Source organism: Eimeria mitis, genomic scaffold (assembly GCF_000499745.2).
Source record: "Eimeria mitis Houghton genomic scaffold, Emh_scaff1675, whole genome shotgun sequence".
NCBI lineage: Eukaryota > Apicomplexa > Conoidasida > Eucoccidiorida > Eimeriidae > Eimeria > Eimeria mitis.
Window position 1 is genome coordinate 387 of NW_013569991.1, and position 257 is coordinate 643.

Genomic DNA, 257 nt, shown 5'->3' on the forward strand with positions numbered 1-257 from the left:
CTGCTGCTGCTGCTGCTGTTGCTTAAGGTGCTGATGTGAATGCAGAAGCAGCAGAGACGAAGCAAACGCCTCTGATGTGGGCCATAACAAAAGACAACATAGCAGCAGTTCGTTTGCTGCTGCAGCACGGCGCAGCACTTCTGCTGCATCAACTCCCCAGCAGCAGCAGCAGCAGCAGCAGCAGCAGCAGCAGCAGCAGCAGCAGCAGCAGAGATGCATGCACAATGCGTTTGGATTGTGTTTATGATTATAAAACA

The 257-nt window shown here is 52.5% G+C and overlaps 1 protein-coding gene across 1 annotated transcript in view; it reads right to left on the reverse strand.

Annotated features, from left to right (window-relative positions):
- Positions 1–257, reverse strand: part of EMH_0041560 (uncharacterized protein) — a gene marked incomplete at both ends in the record, with an annotated part of 1,074 nt that overhangs the window by 318 nt on the left and 499 nt on the right. The window contains one exon of the mRNA XM_013495638.1: positions 1–143. Coding sequence (XP_013351092.1) covers positions 1–143 — 143 coding nt within the window. The remainder of the gene's footprint in view (positions 144–257) is intronic.